A 19,851-nucleotide genomic window follows, 5' to 3' on the forward strand; every position below is an offset into this window, starting at 1 on the left:
GCAAGTTTCCTCAAGTGAACTCTCTAGCTGTAAGAAAAACATTTCAGAGAAGTCTACCGTCAGAAAGAAATCAGGCTGAAAGGTAGTCTGGCCCAGGAGACTGTGAAGGTGTTCTCCATTACCTGAGGCCACAAACCCTCATCCTCTTCAGGAAAGGTACTACGGTACGTGCTGTGGTGTTGACCCCAGACGGCATGACTATATCCCAGCACCCCCCTTACCAGCTGGGCGACTCTGGCCAAGTCCTACAGCCAGAGCTGCACCCTCCTTCCTTGTCAGACAGCAAGAGTACCAGGGCCTTGTATGGAATAGCTGCTTGGTAAGTATTAGCCACCACGATTGTTCTTTTCACCATCATTACTTATGATATTACCCTACCATTACCAGTACTTGTTTGGCACTCGAGTACTTTCCATGTTTCAGATGGTGAGAGGGGTCATAACTGTAGGAAACTAGGCCATAGGCCCCAGGTCTTGCCTCTCTCTGTAAAGATATTACCCCCAGAGGTTACCTAAAGCTACAATCACCTTAGGACTTGAGTTTAGGAGATTTGAGCCTAGTTTTCTGTTGTTCCTCCCTGGAGAGCCGAAATGCTGGCATTGCACCATGCCCTGGCCCTCTGAGCCCACCAGATCCTGGAGGGCCTCACACCAAAGCCTGGACTGAGGTGGGATGACCGAAGTTCCCTTAAACTGAGTTCACTGTTACCCTCGCAAACCAGGGTGCCCAAGAGAAGACACGCAAGGCTACAACGCAGGAGATCCCACAGGGAGCGAGGCCATCCTGCCCTTACACAACTTTATACACTATCACACTGGAACGATATCTGTCAATGCCCTTGAGCCCCAGAACCACAAACCAACAGTGAGGGGCTGAGGCCGCCTTGATGGAAGGCTTCTAAATGGCTCAAAAAGCCCTTTGCCTCTAGGCACTTGCTTCCCCAAACAACCGTGACCATTCCGTTTGGGGAGCACAAGCTGCTCCACCAAGGGACACAGAACTTTTGCAAAGTCACCAGTTCATCATGCTTTCTGGAATTTTTGATAGGAAAAAAAAAAAAAAACCAAACTCATGAAAGAGAAACCACATGAATTATTTTCCTTTCTCCCTGATTCCTTTGCCAAACAGTAAATGTTGATGTATTAAAATTGCTTTAATTATTCCATTGAGTTGTTCCAGCAATTACATTCTCTCAAATTAATTAAAAAAGCGTTGTAAGGCTTTTAATGGAAATAAACTTGTTCAAGCTGTAAAAAGACAGATTAAAAAGTTTGAAACCTTGATAGGAAGAGTCCTGCTAAGCATGCTTAAATCACAATGCTCCTTCACAAGAAGTTTATATTTTATATATATATATATATATATATATATATATATGTCGCAGAATCCCAAGTCTTTTTTTTTTTCACATGGATATAATCATTTCTGCTAAAATGGTATTTTATTGTTCAGTTAAGCAAATCCCCTTCTAAGGTTTAAACAGCACAACAAAACAATATAATTTCTTACCTTGTAGTTCTAGAGGTCAGAAGCCTGAAGGGGTCTTGAAGCGGAAGGCAAGCAGAGAACAAAGCACAAGCTAACACCCCACAACCCCAGTGCAACTCTTTCTGCCCATGCGTACTGTCCTACTGCTAGGCTACAACCACCTTTTTGCACCAAAAACCTATCAAGCATTCTTTCTTGGCTGTTGGCTCCCCAACTCCACCTCAAAACACATTATTCTTACTTTTAGTCCGAGGAGATGAAGGCGTAGTCAGGACTTTGTTCCTTCTGGAAGCTCTGGAGGAGAATTCATCGCTTTTCATTTTCCAGCTTCTAGAGGCTTCCAGTATGTTTTGGTTTATGGCTCCATCTTCCAAGCCAGCAATAGCAGACCTAGGCCTTAATCACCTACTCCTGTCAAGTCTCCTTCCCGGTCTCTCTCATTTCATAAAGACACTCGTGATTCCATTTGGCGCACCTGAGCAATCCAGGCTACGGTCCCCACTCCAGGTCAGCTAATTTATAATATTACTTTCACCAGCAACCTTAAAGCCTCTTTGCTGTGGACCCTAGCGTTTTCACGGGTTCCAGGGATGAAGACGTGAAACATCTGTGGAGAGCCATTATTCTGCTTACCACGGGGCGGTTGAGAAAGAAATATGGCAGAGGAATACGAGCTCCCAGTCTTGCCCTCCAGTAGAACTACTGTGTTGCATGAATTCTAAGTGGCATTATTATCAGGATGATAGACAACATAGAGGACTGAGGCAGGATGAAGGCTTGAAAGAGTTAATAACTCACCACCAGCCTAAACCAAAGCTAGCAGTAGGGGCTGAGAGTCTAGAGCTCAGAAGGGTGAAATTGGCTATTTAACAGAATACGTCTCTTAAATGGATACTTCAGTGATGTTTATAAAGATGAGTGAATTAATGCTTTAAAAAAGTACTATTGATTTTCTATAGCAGTATGCAAAAAATATGGATGAGTCCCGCGTACATTTTTGACTTTAAAGTAATTTGTAACAAACCACCAAAATTGAATAAACCAGAAATATTGAATAAGTCCTAAAAACAGAAAGCAAGGCAGTATAAAAAGAATTAATGCCTGAACAGCCCTTGATTTTTACATGATAGAAAGCAGCTGAGAAGACTATCACTCAGAAGTACGGTGACCAATAAAATAGTTACACTCTAGGGGCACCTGGGTGGCTCAGTGGGTTAAGCCGCTGCCTTTGGCTTGGGTCATGATCTCAGGGTCCTGGGATCAAGTCCCGCATTCGGGCTCTCTGCTCAGCAGGGAGCCTGCTTCCTCCTCTCTCTCTCTGCCTGCCTCTCTGCCTACTTGTGATCTCTCTCTGTCAAAAAAAAAAAAAAGTTACACTCTAATCATGTATGATTTTTTTAATCTGTGATTCTAACAATATAGAACCCATTATAGGCCTTTATAAAGAAGCAAGCAAGCAGCAGATTACAATCAGGCATATCAATAAAATGTTCCATGTCATGGAAACAGGATTTTTTTTTATGTCTGTCGGAGAAAGCTCCAACCACCGTGTAGGGTTAGAAAGCTGTGTACATGATCGTCTTACAGCAGTTTCCTTTATAAAGCACTTGAACCTTCCAGCTTTAACTCTTCAGATACGCTGCCTAATGGAAGCAGACCTACAGAAAAAAGACTATCAGGTAGAGTTCACCTACCCTGAACTGTTTGGGAGTTTGCCACTTTTATTCTGAGGACTATAAAGGAGTTCTTTATTATCAATAATGGAAAAACCGACAAAACATTTCTGGTGTGATTTTGGGATGCCACAGTTTATTAACTTGTTGATGGAAGGAGTTCTAACACCCTCTGCTTTTTAAATGTTGGTTTACATATTGGCTCTGCCAGATTATAGAGTTATTTCAGGGAGAACAGCTTAAGTTTTAAATTCCTCAAAAGGAATTATTCACTAGATGATGATCTTTGTCAAGCAAGATAAGGCCTCATTTTCTGACAGATTCTCAGAGGTAAGTGTTCCATAGATCGCAAACATAAAAATTTTCTGTTCCGAGGCATTCTTTTTCTCTCCCTATTGCCGGGCTGTCTTTCTATTCACTGAAAATTATTATATGAAATAAAATCTGTCTTCCCAAGTTTTCCATTAAAAAACTGATTTGTGTGCTCCAGGAGGATGGGAAGTTTGTCATATATACGTTTGATACAAAGGAAAACACATTGAAAATGTACAATTTATAATTAGCAACTGCAGGGCACATCTGTTAACAAAGGGACACATCTATTATTCAAGGCCATCATCAACATAACTATCCCATCATTTGTCTGAGAAACCTGAGCTTGGAGTTCAGAGAGAAATCTCCCCCTCTCCTTTGGGCTGGTGCGGAGGACAGCAGGATTGTGGTTTGTATCAATCGGATTCTTGTCAAGATGATTCCCCTCGGTGGTGGCTTGACCACAGCTGAGAGAAACCTCTCTCATACCCTCCCTTCCATCATCAATTCCATTCGTTGGATACATTGCCAAGTGACTTTGGGGATAGAGCCTAGGAGGGCTGTCATACAAGGGTGATATACTAAATATTTAGTATATTTAGGCTCGTGATGGTAATGGCCAGTGAGGATGGTCCTGACAATAGCACGGGGTCCTGGGTTCCTTGCTGACCCTTAGGTCCAGGACCAGAATAAGGTCCCAAGGGAGATGCTAGAGTTGCTGGCACACCCTAAGGACATTAGTGGAACTTACGACAGCAGCTCTTTATTGATCTGAAGTATTCCAATGTTCTAATAACGGGTCCCAACAAACTGAACATAAGCTCTAGTATAAGCAAAAAATTTCATTACTGCATTGGGTTTGACCCCCCACAAATAGTAAACCCACGTGGCAGGCACTTCCATCACAACATGGTAAGGTGTCAAGTTCTCCCTCTTTAAGATAGTGTGCATGTTAAAGACCTGTTTGAAGGAAAGAAAGGGTCCCAGAGAAACTCAGTCAAACTACCCAAGGATTTTGGTTCATTCGCTGATTTTTACTCATAAGAGATTGTTTTTTGAGCATTTAATGTATCTCTACAGGGAATATAGTGTAGCAGAAAATGCTCACACTTCAGGGCTCACAGCTCTCCTCCATCAAGATCACAGTCCTACCATTTGTCACCTCTGCCATCCTGGGCAAGTTGCTTGACCCCCTGTGCTTTGGCTGGCAAAGCTACAGGTTAGGCCAAGGGTATCTTCTGACAGCTGTTCCCACTTCTGGATTGAGCACTTCTTGTCGCGGCCAGCACAACGAATCGACCGGGGTAACCGTGGAGGCTAAGAGGATGATGAAAAAAAGTTAAGAGACAAAGAGATGGGGGCAGGAGGGACACTGAAGAGGATGACCAACAGTGCCAAATTTATTCCATGTCTTACAAGCATTTATAAGGCAAACCAGAATAGGAGGAGCATTACATCAGTACCTAGTCAGACGACCACAAGTTCCTATAACAAGCTTACATTAACTACAAGCAAACCTCGTGAGCCCAGGTAGTTTCAGCTAAAACCATTAGCAAGACAATCAGCCAGGGAGTGGATCATGGGAGGTACAGAACAACAAGGATTAACTAAGAACTCAGGGCTCTGGCCGCATTGTTCCCTACTGCAGGGAGAGTGTGTGGGAAGTCATGTAGGTGAGCGCACGACACATAGCACAGACCCTTTCTCAGTGCACTCAACTTTCCCCTCCTTAACCTTGTCAAGGTGTCTGGACTTTGAAGGAGACACAAGTCAGGGCCTGGTTTGGTCCTCGACTCCCACCGTGCCGTGGCCTCCAACAACTTCTGTAGCATCTGTAGCATTTGCCACTTGCTAACCATGCCAAACTTTCTTACCTTTTGACTGTTTCCCCCAACTAGAATGTTAAGTTCCATAAAATTTGTTTTTCTTTTTAAAACACTATTCACATTATGTCTCCAATGCCTAGAGCTCTGATGGGCGCCTAGTAGTTGATCTACATGTATCTGCTGAAAAAATTAATATTGTAACCTTTATCTCTTGAACAAGTTAATATTGTAATGTATTCTGGTTCTTTAGTATCCCTTAGAATGTTCTCTGCTGCAGTAACAGAAAATCTGAGTTAAACTGGTTTAAATAATAAAGAAATGTGGAGTTCTTACTAGACTGGAAATCCTGCACTACCCAAATTGAAGCTCTGTTTTCAAGTGCTTTATTGTGTTTCCTCTTCACTCTCCCCTCAACAGGCTGAAATTTCTCATGCTGTCCAAGAGTCTGCCAGTGGCCGATGGGGGGGTTCAGCTTTTCTATTTAAATCAAAGAGAGGTAGAGAAAATCACTCTCAGGTCCATGGGGGTGAAAGTCCTTTCAGTGGATCTGATTGAACGTATCTAACTCATGAGCTCATCCTTAACCCATTTGTTTCCAAACTTGAGCATGTATCTGACTCATCTGGAGGGTTTGTTCACCACACATTGCTGGGGTCCCCTCTTCTAGTTTTTGATCCAGGAGGTCTCAGTGGGAGCCCAAGATGTTGCATTTCTGACACGTCCCTAGGGGCTGCCTCTGCTGAGCCATACTTGGAGAACATCTGCCTTAACCACTATCCATCTGTAGGGATAAGCCACACACTGCCTGGCTAAAGCCTGGATCCTTGAATCAATCAGTGATAAGAGGGATGGGAGGACCAAGGTTGGCTTGGATTTCAGGGGCCACCCTTATTGCTGAGGGCAGGGTCAACTTCCTCTGACCTACACAGGTTGCACAGAGAATGTGTCAGGAACAAGGAGGAGCAGAATGGATAAATTCTGGATAGGAAACTGGCAGCCAAATAACCCCTATAAGGTAACTGGCTTAGGAAACATGCATGATATACACTGTTTCTTTGTTTCCCATGAAGAATTCTCGTGACCAAGATTCAATGACCAGAGTTCAGTAGATTTCTTTTCTTTCTAAAGCCCTCCTACCCTGCATATGCCAAGAATCAGCTGCTTTTCCACTATCATTTATTTTATCCATTTATTTATTACTCGTCTGAGGGCCTGCTTCTCCAAGGCACAAAACACTATTCTGGGATAATTAATAGAAAATTTAAAAACCCCACTTTTAAGGAGTGGTCATTTAAAACTCGGCTGTTGGTGAGACAGTAGACCCAATGTCTTGGAGTACTTTTAAAATAGGAAAGTCTATAAAATAAGATAGAAGGGTTTGAAATCTACAAGAAAGTCTTAATTCATATGAGGTTGGTCTGGTTTCTTTACTTCTTGGCCTCTTCTCCAAGCCATGCCAATGTGACACGTACCTTTAGTTTTTTTCCTCATTTTTGACTCGGAAAACTACAGTTGCTTTATGGGGGGGAACAATTCAACCTTGTTTTAAGGTGACTTGGATGCTGTTCCCATCCGTTTGCCTTATTTTGGGGACTAAGAACCCAACCTGCAGCAAGAATAATCTCTTTTTTTGTATTATATATTGTTCTAACAGATCTTAGGTTTTATAAACACCATATTAACTTTTTATGTCTTGGTCTAAATAGTTTTAATAGTTTTAAAAGATTCCCCCTTCCCCTCTGCCTGCCTCTCTGCCTACCTGTGATCTCTGTCAAATAAATAAATAAAATAAAATAAAATAAAATAAAAGATTATGGCTGAGTTTGTTGGTGATTATCATGACCATTATTTGAAACCAGAGAAGCTCCTTAATTCCCTGGAAAGAACAGACAGCTATAGATAAAAAGAAGTCTAGTGATAACTTTGTTCAATCAGTTTTTAGTTATGAGGAAGAAGCAACTCTTTTTAACAAAGCTAAGAAGAAAAAAAAGGGAACTGAGCCCCTAACGTCAATGGAGAATTGGCAAAAATTTCCTAAAATACTTTTTAAATGCCTACTGAGGAACCTAAATATGTTGAGTTATTTAGTAGGAATTCAGAATCCGCTATGAAAAAAAAGAAACAAATCGCAATAGTTACCATGATGCATACTGAAACTTTCAATCTTTATGGTACATATAGAAAAAAATATGTTCTCATCACTTTGATATTGATAGCATGTTAAAAATCTAACATATGGTACATAAAAATGCACACCTACTTTTGTTCGCATGAGATAATAACTAGGCATTAATTTTTACAGTTAATGCAGAATTCTCACATGCATTTTATTTATCTACCTACTGTGTCAAAGGGTTGTTAGGAGTATTAACTGATATTAAACACTCACAGATTCAGGATCAAGCTTATTACCAGTAGTTATTAGGTCCTCACCAGATGTTAGTTCCAATTCCTTATTTTCTTGCACAGTCAATAGGCAAGAATTAATTACAACTATTATACAGAAGACTGAAGTTCATCCTATTTAAATCTTTCACCTAATATCACAGAGCAGAGACAAAACTCGAACTTTACCCCCATTGTTTCAATGACTATTCTCTTCTTTCAGTGAGATCATACTATCTTCCTACTCATAATTTGGCCTGAAAGTTCTTTCCAGGTCTAAAATCTTTGTGCTTTATTGTGGACATTCTTATTAGTCTAAGAACAATTCATAAAATTAAGGTCTTACCATGACTGGATATGCCCCCACACTGTTCCAAACATTTGTTTGAATTCAAGGCATTAAGAAGTAAGTGACAGTTAAAAGGTTCAACCAGCGGGCGCCTGGGTGGCTCAGTGGGTTAAGCCCCTGCCTTTGGCTCAGGTCATGATCTCAGGGTCCTGGAATCGAGTCCCGCATCGGGCTCTCTGCTCGGCAGGGAGCCTGTTTCCTCCTCCTCTCTCTCTCTGCCTGCCTCTCTACCTACTTGTGATCTCTCTCTGTCAAATAAATAAATAAAATCTTTAAAAAAAAAAAAAAGGTTCAACCAGCATATCTCTTCATTTCTTGCATTGGATTCACTGGGACTTGTGATATGATTTATATGGAATATGTAAGAGAAATGGGTTCATAATAAAGTACATATCTATTGTTTCTCTGTGTTTTAACCTAGATTTCAGGATCTCGGTGCAGATGCTAACATTATTCTGTACCAATTCTGTGATTTCAGCTGATTTTTGGCTGGTTTCCACAGGGATAAGAGAATATACTCTGAGTGATTTTTTTTATGGCCCAACATAGTACTAATGTGTTAAATATCTTATGTGTGCTTGAAAAGAACATGGTTTCTGGCATTATTGGGCTCAATTTTCTTTTACTGGATGCAATGCTCACTATATTAATTAAAGTAGGTCTGTGATTTACGTTGTTAATGTCTTCTATACCCTTACCACTTTCTACTTGCTTTTTTTTTCAGTTATTGAAAAAAGTATGTGAAGATCTCCCACCAGGACTGTGAATTTGTCCCTTATTTCAATGATCTGATACTAATATAACAATCTTACTAGTCCATAACTCTACCAAAATGACTTCCATGAAGTAATATCAATTATAGTATTTTATTGACATCAAAGATATCAATTATAAGATGTATGATTATTTTAAGTACTATAAAGAAGGAAAACCCTTGCTAAATAACACCTGTCATGATACCACAAAGACAATTCTACATAATTTTGTCATTCAAGACTCATGTTCTTAAATTCCTTTCATTTCTTTCAAGGCATCTAGCAATCTCCCCTAACTTTAGCTGCATTGCACCTGATTCAGTAATAAAGCAAAGTATAGTTTCATCCACTTTGGGGAATGCTCCTTTTGTAGGTCCTAAAGTACTTGATTTTTGCTCTAAAGAATAGAAAATTAAATTGAGCTCATGCTTCTACTTCTGAATACTCGCTTCAAAAATACCAAATGTATGCCCACTGCTCTGTTAACATGACTCTCCACAAAAGACAATATATTTGTTTTAATGCTGAGTTATTGTGTAATTGATATACTGACAATATCTTTTATGACCATTGAAATCAACACATGCAGTATCAACCAAGCAGATCATTCAATTAAGGTGGCAATGTGCCATGGACACCACCTGGTCAACAGCAACTTAAGATTTCCACCAATTTGGGACACCTGGGTGTCTCAGTCACCAAGTGTCTGCCTGAGGCTCAGGTCATGATTCCAGGGTCCTGGGATCAAGGTCTGCATGGAGCTTCCTGTTCAGTGGGAAGCCTGCTTCTCCCTCTCCATTCCCTCCGCTTGTATCCTCTCTCTCTGTACTCTCTCGGTCAAATAAATAAATAAAAATCTTAAAAAATAAAACAAAACAAAAACTCCCATCAATTCTAAGATTTAACTGGGTATCAGAAATATGATTTAAAACTGATGAAATACCATTCTTAAACATCTGATTCGTCCTTTTATATTGCAAAATTTTACACTTTATAATGTCTTCCTCTCTTTCACTGTAAAATAATATGTAAAATAAATAATGGCAACTCAAATTTCTGAAGAACTAAGATCATGAATAACCCAAAGCATGCCAGTCTGTTAGCACTAGCTTTCACTGGAATCCACAGATAATGTTCAATGTGTGCTTGATGACAGGGGAGATGAAAGAATAGGAAAGGAGAGAGTGCTTAACCGTGTGTGTGTGTGTGTGTGTGTGTGTGTGTGTCCCGCTCCCTCCATTCCTCTCATTTTTTTTTTTCCCCCTGGAAAAGATATTTGTTTTGGAGACACTTCTTTTGCTCAAATCATGAGATCAGAACAGGAACCAGCAACTTCTTACATGATCCCCAACTCCATAATTACAGGTATTGGTTTCAAGATGCCACCTGACATAGTAACACGTTCCTGGGCCCATAATTTGTCTAGTTGTAGGCATGTGACCCTATATAGGCCAATTAGAAACTCCCCCCCAGGGCTTGTCAAAACAAAGCTGAAAAATAACAGTATTTTTTTTTTCCTCTTTGGAAAGCTCTGAGAATACAGGCGCTGATGATGTCAGAAATCATGAGTTTAGCCTTGAAGAAACTCAGTCTGAGGTAATTTGGTTGGCATAAAGCCAAAAATGAGAGGTACAAAGAGAAGCCCAACTGTTTCAATTCTCTAGTTCCTCTTATGGGAGTCTTCTACAATTTACATGAGTCAAATAATCCTCCATTTTGTTTAAGTACATTTGTCTTGGATTTCTTACATTTGCACCCAAAACTGCATTAGCTCTGGCTAATAAATTATGTAAAGAAATACGTACTTAGTACGTGTTTACGATGAAGGATAATAAAAATTACAATTATTTTGTATGACAGCAAATGTCACTTCATCACAGAAAGTAAAAGCACAATATTTTGGGGTGTATAGAAGTGAATAAAAATTTCACTGAAGTCTTTTTTTCCCCCCTTTATTTTTCTTTTGAGGTCATGTTTTAAGAAGGAATGTGTGAGCAAAGTACTATTTGGAACTTGGGGAACGTTTTAATATAAAAGGAAAAAAAATAAAAGGGATTCAAAGTAACATACTCATCCCTCAGCATATTGAAAAGTGCAGCCATTCATTCCTTTTTGAATGTTATTATATAATTAAAATAAAGTTTGGCCCTGATTATAATTACAATGACTATGCTTCATATTCTCAATGAAAATACTTTGAACGAAGACTTAGACAGGAACAGGTGTTTTCAGTTTGACTTACTGACAGGATCCAAGTAATTCTCAGCTTGCTATGAAATTTAGTAATATGCAGGCTTTCGCACATGCCTATTATTCTTAAAGGATTCCTAAGACACAAAACTATACACACTAGTCTAGAGGGACTATCATAGCTTTTTTAAAATAAAAACCTGTTTGAATTGATGCAGTCAGTATTAACACTTCTGCCTGAATTTTACACTTGATCTCAGCCAAAAGGCCGAGAGACCATCTGCCTGAATTTTAAAATAAAACTTCAACGGTCCTGTAACCGATGTAATCTGTCCGTTTAGTACAAATGGGCAAATCTTTGACTGCAGGAAGACTCCCAAGACAGATTCAACAATAGTATTTCCTTAGTAGCATTGGAATGGTGAGCCTTTACTTTGACTCTTAAAATATCCAAACATCTGAATTAGAAAAGTAATAATCATCAATGTTCTCTTCTGAAATTAGTCTTCTAATTGGAAATAGACAATATTTCCTCTCAAACCATATGAAGCCAACTGTACATTTTGATGAAAGAAAGTTTTTTTTTTCACTATTAAATGTTATTTCAAATAGAATTAACCACTTTCTGACACTGGGGACATTTATATTCTGAAATCAAATGAGAAGTCTTTTGATTTAGTATGTTCCTTTTGCTTTCAAATGAAAGGAAAGGTGCTATTAGAATTAACAAATTAAGTTCTCAGATACTTTATATAACTTTTATGTTAAGTGGACCATAGGCTAGATGTTGCTGGTTTTGGAGACTGGAATACACAGATCTCTACAGTGAAAAAACAATGAGCTTTTCAAATACTATTTCAAATACTATTCAAATACTTTTCTTGCTACTTGACTAAGTGATGTTCATGTACTGATTTTGTTACAGAGAATCTAATTCTAGAAAAACCTTACTTCCTATCTTTAAACTATCTGGCAGTTTTGAGCTCTCTTTAATTTCCTTTGCTGTAACATTGATATGACAGTTGACAGCAAGTTATTTTATCCTGGAAGAGAGTCAGACCATTATTTGTTAACTTCCCTTTAGATGTTAAACATTTTTCTAAAGGAAATCAAAAGTGTATATTGCCGGGGCTTCTGGGTGGCTCAGTTGGCTAAGCATCTGCCTTTAGCTCGGGTCATGATCCTGGGGTCCTGGGATCGAGCCCAGTGCTGGGCTCTCTGCTCAGAGGGAAGCCTGCTTCTCCCTCTCCCTCTGCGGGCCCCTCTTGCTTGTGCCCTCTCTCTGTTAAATAAGTAAAATCTTAAAACAAAACAAAAACAAAAACAGGTATTGCCTACCAAACTTACTTACCATCTGTAAGTCACGTACCTCTGTGAAGTCTCAATTTTAGTACTGAGTTAAAGAAGTAAGACTTCGGTTGTACTCACTGTTTTCCATCTCATTTTGAGTATGTAAACATTTCTCTATTTTTAAAATAGAGATGTGAATGCAATTTATCAGAAATAACTTACTTGGATCCTTTTACAACTGTAATTTGCTAGTAAAGATTATATAAACAGCCATCCTGGATCAAAAATTAAAATTTATCAGGCCACTCAGTATCTCTGCCATTGGCTTTAAGGGCTACACAGGTGGTGGACTTCTTTCTTGACATCGTTGAAAGGTGCAATTATCTTCCTAAGGTTCTGACTTTACTCATTGTTTTATTAATTTATTAATTCATTTCCTCATTTACTCATCCATCCACATCTGCATTTCACTCCTGATGGAAGCAAGAATAATACCTGAGCTAATTAGATCATACAGATTTTTGAACTGCAGGTTATAAATTTGGACCTCAGAATCCTGTGGAGAAATCATTACCTACCAATAAGGAAGTGTTACTAATTAATAAGGAGCATATCAATGACCCATAAACAAACCTGTCAGTGAGAAACATTTTTTAAAGATTTTATTTATTTGCCTGACAGAGACAGAGATCACAAGTAGACAGAATGGCAGGCAGAGGCGGAGAGAGAAGCAGGCTCCCCGCTGAGCAAGGAGCCTAATGCGGGACCCCATTCCAGGACCCTGGGATCATGACCTGAGCCGAAGGCAGCAGCTTAACTAACTGAGTCACCTAGATGTCCAGTGAGAAACATTTTTAATAGGACACAGTGAGTAACATAATCAGTTCTAGGTGCCAGAATATAATGGAATAGAGCAGTAAGCCTTTTAGTAAAGAGAGGCACACATTGGGCGCCTGGGTGGCTCAGTGGGTTAAGCCGCTGCCTTCGGCTCAGGTCATGATCTCAGGGTCCTGGGATCGAGTCCCGCATCGGGCTCTCTGCTCAGCAGGGAGCCTGCTTCCTTCTCTCTCTCTCTCTGCCTGCCTCTCAGTGTACTTGTAATTTCTCTCTGTCAAATAAATAAATAAAATCTTTAAAAAAAAAAAAAAAAGAGAGAGAGAGGCACACATTACCTAAATACATAATATATAAACAAATACAAAATGAGAGATCTTTGGATAAGTTCTGTAGTATAGAAGAGTTGAGTGTTATTATATGGAAGGAGGGGTGGACCTCTTCAGATAAATCAGAAATGATTTATTTATTATTTATTTATTTCTAACCTTAAGTTAGAAAAGCCAGGACTCGAACGCCAAGAAAAGGAAACTGGCAAGTGCAAGGATTTTGAGGCGAGAATTAGTTGGCATGTGGAGGCCCATGTAGCCATGTGGCTATCATGTAGTGTCTTAGTGTGCAATGGAATATATATACATGTATATATATGTCATAAATATCATATATAATATATAATGTATTATTTACATATCTTTATATGTACATATACACATATTTTCCAGAGAATAATTTTTTTTTTCTGAGAAAAAACTTTTACTATGACATTCAAAACAGGCAGCAAATGCAACCTATTCTGCATTTTCCTAAAGAATATCGGGGGCGATATCGGGGTGGGGGGTGGGGGGGGATGCAGCCCCACAAGAATGCAGTGGAATTACAGAAACCAAGGCACACAAAAGTACTACAGCACGTTATGATTTCACACAGGATTTTCAATGGCTAATGCAGACGATACAATTTACCATGAACGTGCAGCAGCAGCCCAGAGCTCTGAAACCAAACATACCGGCTGTGAAAAGCGACGCCCGAGGTCAGAGTCGACCATGTCAGCCCCTGGGCTGATGAGGACAGGCAGCCTCGCGGCCGGTGGCCACGCCGCATGACGCGCTAAGTATGTGTCATATCATGTGCATGACCCTTCCTTCTCTGGATGCTACAATATTTCCAGTGTAGTCTATCCTTGGTGCTTCCCGATTTCAAGGGAACAAGTATGAAGTCGATAAGAAAATGGCAGGCTGGGCGGGGGGGGGGGGGCTTATTTTACCACCCTTTTGTCTCTTTGGAACTCCAGAGAAGGGAATTTTGAGTGAAAAAAGATGCTTATAAGCATATGAGGAATCTGCGAGTGCAGATTCGCCGCCGTCACCTGCGTCCTGGCCATCATCCTCAGCATCACTCACATCCGCAGGTGCCCCTCACCTTTACTTGTACAATCCGTGTTGTTTCCGCGGCACAGTTTTCAGGATCTCAACATTTCCTGTAGGGCAGGCTCACCCAAATAAATATTATTTTCACTTAGGACCCAGTGATGCGGGAGAGCGCACTTTCTCCGGTCTGAGGCTGGAGCGGAGAACATCCCACGTTCACCCACTGCTTTCTGGGTCTGGCAACTGCGTGCCTCTGTCTCCGCGCTTTGTTTATGGGTAAGACGAGCTGCTGTTGATGTTGAAAGTTCTCCCAGTTACCCGGGGTCTGACGTGGATAAGGAGAGGAGAGGGCAAAGTTACAGCTTTGATGTTGGCATGTTGGAAAGTAGAAAACAGAAGAGCTTAGCAGCTAGAGAAATGTTGCCTTTGGATCATGAACAGAAGGGCCAAAGCAAAAGTTTTATAAATAAAAGTGAAATTTCCCTAAGACTTCATGACTAAAATCTTTAGGGAGGTCACTTAGTTTTCAATAAAGTTTTCAGTGGGGGACTAATTCTCTTGTAGGGTTGTAATTATATTTGAGAGCTGATTAAATATTGAACAATAAAAAACTAATCAAACCTCTACTTCTCCCTCTTAAAAATCAGTTAAATTAAATTTTAAAATACATATTAAGTGTATATATTTATATATTAAGTGCTTTGTATATAAAAATCTTCATTTCTATTCTTATTATTATGCGAAAGTCAGTATATGCCTTTAAAATAAAACATTTCCTCTCTAATTAAGCCTTATAAAAATATCAGGAGCTATCAGCATAAGTCGCTATAAAATTGATATTAATATTTCAAAAACTTTAGACAAACTATTTAATAATATTTAATACTTTATTGATTGTATATTATGTAGTATTACTTTTATGAGATGGAATACATCTTTATTTCTAATAAATTCTGTAAGAGAAATAAATTTGGAAGATATTATTAATGAAAAGCAAAATTAATTCTTCTCTAATTAAGTAATTCATTATGCTTTCCTTGCTCCCTTGGCTCCTGCCCTACTGACTCTCTCCGTCTCTAGAAGACCAGCGACTGTCCTCCTCATCAAATGCTCACACTCTCCTTAAATGCGATTGTTGAATCACATTGAATCTCCTTCTGAGTCCAGGCCGGCTGTGATTACATAACAACTCTATGCCGAATGAATGAATCAATGAATCAATGAAATTCTGAGATAAACTTAAGGGCCAGGAAAACTTCTCAAAGACAAATAAACATTATTTTTATTGGCAGTGGTTCAAGATGGCGACAGAAGAAGATCCTGAACTTACCTCCTCCCACAGACACAAAGACACCTGTCTCCCACAGACACAGACAGGTATGCAACAATTCTCTCTGAAAAATTAGCTGAACAGCTTCTCCACAATAAAGGATAAAAGGACCACACTGAGACCAGGAGGAGTAACAGAGACACGGTCTCACCAAAAACCCAACATTTGGTGTGGTGACCCAAAATTGGGAAGATCTCACAAATACAGAGCTTCTCTTCAAAACTGAAGGGTTTGTGCCCCACATCAGGCACCCCAACTTTTGGGATGTGCCTGGGAGTGATGAACGTCCAAAACATTTGGCTTTATGATACCTGGTTGGCTCAGTGGGTAGAGCATGTCACCCTTTATCTTAGCGTTGTGATTTCAAGCCCTACAGTAAGTATAGGTGATTACTTAAAAATAATAAAATCTCTAAATAAACAAAACCAAACATTTGGCTTTGAAAACCAAGGGGAATATATCTAGGAGAACCAGAGAACTGTAGAGAATAAGGAGTCAGCTTTTACTGGCTGGTGCACAGACTTACGTGTCCCAGCTCATGGCAAAAAGGAGCAGCTTGAAAAGCACCTGGAGTATAGGAGAAGGAGATTCATTTGCTAATCTTTTTTTTTTTTTAAGATTTTATTTATTTATTTCACAGAGAGAGATCACAAGTAGGCAGAGCAGCAGGCAGAGAGAGAGAGGAGGAAGTAGGCTCCCTGCCGAGCAGAGAGCCCGATGCAAGGCTCGGTCCCAGGACCTTGAGATCATGACTAGAGCGGAAGGCAGCCGCTTAACCCACTGAGCCACGCAGGCACCTCTATTTGATGATCCTAAACCACCTGCCAGAACCTGTCAGAACTCACTCCAGAGCCTGAGGCACTAGTAGACGACATTTTTGCACTTGCTAGCATCATGGGCATACCCCACCCCATGCAACTCCCAATATCCTGCTATAGCCACGGTTGAGCACTTCACCCCTCCTCCTATAGTCCCACCAAAGCTGATAACCAAATGCACTGCTGAAGCCAGCAGTCTTGCATACCACTACTGCATTGCTCCTGTACCCCACCAAAACCAGGCATGTACCCACACAGGAGTCCACCGGAACACCTAGTTCTGGTGGCCAGGGACCCCCCAGATCTGGATCAGAGGGACAGTTCTTGGCAGGCTATCATGCCCAGCGCACTACACAGACAACACACTGAAACACAACCCCAGTCTCCCTCGGGGAAGGCTATAGGCTTATCACACTTCTGGAAGCTACCAGAGTGTTCTCAAGGAACATAGGCCAGAGGATGCCATTTTTGTGCTATATATATAGTTTGCCAATACTTGCACAAAAGAGCTCATCTATTCATCTGAGGCCCCAATATTGGGAACTGTCCCCATGGGACAGTTCCAGATCACCTGGTCTGAAGGCCAGCAGAGTTTACAGTTGTTGTTAGACAGGACTGCATGTGTCTGTGTACTTTAAAATCTGCTGCCTCAGGGTCTAGCTCCCAAACAGCCTGAAACTAGTTGCTGACATTTGTCCACAGAAGACATTCACATGACCAAGAGGCCCATGAAAAGATGCTCAGTATCATTGATAATCAGAAAAAAGCAAATCAAAACCACAAGGAGCTCTCGCCTTCCATGTATCAGAATGACTATTATCAAAAGGAAGGAACTTGCCAGTGTTGGCGAGAATGTGGAGAAAAGAGAACCCTTGTGCACCGTTGGTGGGAATGTAAGTTGGTGCAGCTGCTGTGGAAAATAGTACGGAGGTCTTAAATTTTAAAAAGAAAAATTAAGGATAGAAATGCCATATGATCTAGCAATCCCATTTCTAGGTACTTATCCAAAGAAAATGAAAATACTAAGTCAACAAGGTAAATGCACCCAGATGCCCGTCGCAGCATTATTTACGACAACTACAATGTGGAAGCAACCCAACTGTTTGTGGTTGAAAAAATGGTCCATATACACTATGGAGTATTGTGCCTCCAACAGAAAAGATGAATACCCAACTTTTGTACCAACATGGACGGGACTGGAAGAGATGATGCTGAGTGAAATAAGTCAAGCAGAGAGAGTCAATTATCAAATGGTTTCACTTATTTGTGGAGCATAACAAATAGCATGGAGGACATGGGGAGTTAGAAAGGAGAAGGGAGTTGGGGGAAATTAAAAGGGGAGGTGAACCATGAGAGACTATGGACTCTGAAAAACAATCTGAGGGGTTTTAAGTATTGGGGGTTGGAGGAGGTTGGGGGAACCAGGTGGTGGGTATTAGAGAGGGCACAGACTGCACGGAGCACTGGGTGTGGTGCAAAAACAATGAATACTGTTATGCTGAAAATAAATAAAAAATAAATTAAAAAAAAGAAAAAAAGGCATATTTATTCAATGCAATACTATTCAGCCACAAAAAAGGAATAAAAATTTGGTATTTTGAGCCTGATAGCTCAGAGGGTTAAGCCTCTGCCTTCAGCTCAGGTCATGATCCCAGGGTCCTGGGATGGAGCCCCACATCAGGCTCTCTGCTTGGCAGGGAGTCTGCTTCCTCCTCTCTCTCTCTCTCTGCCTGCCTCTCTGCCTACTTGAGATCTCTCTCTCTGTCAGATAAATAAATAAAATCTTTAAAGAATTAAAAAAAAAAAAACAAGAAAGAAAATTTGCTATTTGCAATGACAGGCATGGACCTATATAGGGCATTATGCTAAGTGAAACGTCAGACACAGAAAGACCAAAAGCATATGATTTCGCTTTTACATGGAATCTAAAAAACAAAACATAACTTATAGATACCGAGAACAAATTGGTGGTTGCCAGAAGAAAGGGGGTTGGAGGCATTGCCAAATGGGCGAAGGGGATCAAGAGATACCTACTTCTAGTTATAAAATAAATAAGTCATAGAGACCTAATAGACAGTGGTGTGACTATAGTCAATAATAGTGTATTGTGCATTTGAAAGTTGCTAAGAGAGTAAATCTTAAAATTCTCATCATAAGAGGCAAATATTGTAAATTTTGCAGGGCAACAGACGTTAGTTAACTAGACTTAATGTGGTGATTATTCAGCAATACAAACAAATTTCAAATCAATGCGGTATACCTGAAACGAATAATTTTATCTATCAATTATACTTCAAAAAAAGCTTCAGAACATAAAACAAATTGATTTTTAATGAAACAATTATTTTTATTAAATATAACATACTTTATTCAGATGAAGTACAATTGGTAGTTTTTTTTCCTCTGAGTTGTTCATTGAAACTTACTTGCCCAAGTTACAGCATTTTCTGTTTGCTTTATGTCCTATCATATTAACTGGTAATTCTTACATGCTTCCGTTTTTCACCATGATCACTGACACACACAGATAGCGGCAGAGAGAACACAGAAGTAGGAATACAGTGTGGTTTTTAAAAGCAGTCGATTTGTCCTCAAACAGATTTGGATTGAAATACCACATTTGAACACTTGTCTGGCAAGAGGAGCAAATTAATGTTAGTTTTTCATAAACATGTTAGTTTTTTTAAAAACATGATTATTTTAAAGATTGTATTAAATAATGAGTATAAACCCAATAAATATGGTACACTTTTCATAATTTCTCACTTAATTTTTTTGTTTACTATTCTTTTGTAAGTTTCTAATTCTAGATATTGTTTAGGTCCTGCCTTGTAATTTAATTTCAGGTGCTGAGCATGCCCAACAGTAAATTTAGAAACCACAAATTTTATGTCAGTATGTAGATTATAGTTCAAAAATATTTACTATATGAGAAAATGCATACAGAGATCTTAACATCAAATTATATTATAATATTCATTTACATTGAAGGGCGGTGCACTCTTAGGACTCGATTTTCAGATGCATTTTCAATTATTCCTCTTGTCTTTAATTTGTGCTTTCCTCAATTATCCTTGGTGCAATACTGTGTCCACACGTCTATAGCAGAGAGCTTTACTGGACCGCTAATGCTTCTCTGATTTAAGCTTTAGAATTTGCAACGATAATTATCCCAAGATAAGCTTATTTTTCCCTGATAATAGATGTCTTTGAATCGGTGCCCTGTTTGCTTTT

General features: G+C 39.7%; 1 protein-coding gene across 2 annotated transcripts in view; it reads right to left on the reverse strand.

Annotated features, from left to right (window-relative positions):
* The window catches only part of GPC5 (glypican 5), a 1,424,459-nt gene that overhangs the window by 647,048 nt on the left and 757,560 nt on the right, over window positions 1–19,851 (reverse strand). The window contains exon 8 of one of the 2 annotated variants that reach the window (XM_004746154.3): window positions 3,202–4,790. The exons of the other annotated variant lie outside the window; for it this stretch is intronic. Coding sequence (XP_004746211.1) covers window positions 4,687–4,790 — 104 coding nt within the window. The 3' untranslated portion in view covers window positions 3,202–4,686. Of the gene's footprint in view, window positions 1–3,201; window positions 4,791–19,851 lie in introns of those variants that run through there. 2 annotated transcript variants of the gene reach the window in all.

The sequence above is a fragment of the Mustela putorius genome, unplaced genomic scaffold (assembly GCF_011764305.1).
Source record: "Mustela putorius furo isolate JIRA1106 unplaced genomic scaffold, ASM1176430v1.1 tig00003974_pilon_pilon_pilon, whole genome shotgun sequence".
In the NCBI taxonomy this organism is placed as follows: Eukaryota; Metazoa; Chordata; class Mammalia; order Carnivora; family Mustelidae; genus Mustela; species Mustela putorius.